At 38.0% G+C, this 1,781-nt stretch overlaps 1 protein-coding gene across 1 annotated transcript; it reads right to left on the reverse strand.

Annotated features, from left to right (window-relative positions):
• Positions 1–335: 335 nt before the first annotated feature.
• On the reverse strand, positions 336–1,298 carry LOC124529024 (olfactory receptor 2W1-like). The gene has a single exon (XM_047102921.1). The coding sequence runs from the start codon at positions 1,296–1,298 to the stop codon at positions 336–338; it is 963 nt and encodes a 320-aa protein (XP_046958877.1).
• Between the last annotated feature and the right edge of the window lie 483 nt (positions 1,299–1,781).

Here is a 1,781-nt window from a genome sequence, read left to right on the forward strand (position 1 = left end):
AATAAGTTGGAGAAAGAAAAATACCATATGATTTCACCCATATGTTGAATTTAGGCATCAAAGCAAATGAACAAACAAAAGAAAGAGATTAAAAAACAGACTCTTAAATATAGGGAATTAGTAATTTCTAGACAGGAAGTGAGTGAGGAGATGGGTGAAATAGATAAAGGGGATTAAAAAGATTACACGTGATGAGCATTGATAAATATATAGACTTGTTGAATCACATTGTATACCTAAAACTAATATAACACTGTGTGTTAATTGTACTTGAATGAAGCAAATAAAGAGAATTATAAAATGTATTTCATTGCCTTATCCAGGGTAATACAATTCTATGATTTCTGGTTCCTCTTCGATTTTGTAGATTCACAGTCGACTCTCACCAGCTTCCTCAATGCATTCTTCATGTCCTTGTTCCGCAGGGTATAAATGAGTGGATTAAGACTTGGAGTGACGATCGTGTAAAAGAGGGTGAGGAACTTTCCCTGGTCTTTGGAGTTACTGTTACCTGGTTGCAGGTACATGTAGATAATAGTTCCATAGAAGATGGACACGACAGTGAGATGAGATCCACAGGTATTAATTGCTTTTTGTTGGCCTTCTTTTGACTTTATTCTCAGCACAGCTTTGGCGATGTAGCCATAGGATATAAGAATAAGGCCGAGTGGGGTAAGGACAATGACAATGCCCAAAGCAAAAACAGATATTTCAACTGTTGTGGTGTCTATACATGCTATCTTGACCATAGCTGGCAACTCACACAAGAAATGGTCCAGAAGGTTGTTTCCACATCGAGGCAAATTCAGGGTGAGTGTACATAATAATACAGAAACAGCCAAACTAATGCTCCAGACTGTGATTATCATCTTGAGACAGAGATGTGGATTCATGATTACCAAATAATGCAGGGGCTTACAAATAGCTGTGAAACGATCATAGGACATAACAGCGAGGAGGAGACACTCAGTGGAACCCAACCACATATAAACATAGAGTTGAGTGACACAGCCCACATAGCTGATGGTCTTGTCAGGTCCCCACAAGTTAACGAGCATCTGAGGGATGATGCTGGTTGTGAAACATAGATCCAGGAAAGATAAGTTCCTGAGGAAAAAATACATCGGTGTGTGGAGATGGGAATCCAGGAGAGATGCAAGGATGATGGCTGTGTTACCCACCCACATAATGAAGTAGAAGAGAGTGACAACTCCTGATAGGACCATCTCCAGTTTGGGATGGTCTGAGAAACCAAGCAGAATAAAACCGTGCAGAGAAGTGTAATTGTTTTGCCCCATAGTCCTTCAATGTCCAAATCCCAGAGTGAGAAAAGCAGAAGGAGGAAAAGGAGGATGATGATGTGGAACAGGAGGAGGAATAAGGAAGAAGAAGGAGAAGGAGAAATTGATCAGTAGAGACCACATAATTTAACTAAATGCAGAACTAAAACAAGAGAAAGAATTTATGTTAATTATTAAAAAATAATGGGTCAAAGTAAATATTATAGCCAAGTAATCTGGAATTTGTTGTAGATACTTTTATGGTGTTGGGTTTAATATTATATTTTTATCTAGGTGACCTTGGAGAGTTTGGTGAAATTTGTCACATGTAAATTTGCAAGTTTGAAAAGGATCTGGTTCTAAAGTGATGTGACCCTCTGATTCTCTACCCATCTTGTTTGCTTGATATAGTGAACACATGATTTTTTTGGTCAGAAAATTTGCCTATAAAATGTAATTATTTTGCTAATGTCAGAATGAGGAAAAGAGTGTTCCTCTTCT

This window comes from Lynx rufus, unplaced genomic scaffold (genome assembly GCF_022079265.1).
Source record: "Lynx rufus isolate CCGP_SWC_20201006 ecotype Redwood Valley unplaced genomic scaffold, mLynRuf1.p SCAF_6, whole genome shotgun sequence".
Taxonomy (NCBI): domain Eukaryota; kingdom Metazoa; phylum Chordata; class Mammalia; order Carnivora; family Felidae; genus Lynx; species Lynx rufus.

Bases quoted from the DNA above. Each gene is read 5' to 3' on its own strand.
- LOC124529024 (XM_047102921.1), bottom strand. From the start codon at position 1,298: ATGGGGCAAAACAATTACACTTCTCTGCACGGTTTTATTCTGCTTGGT.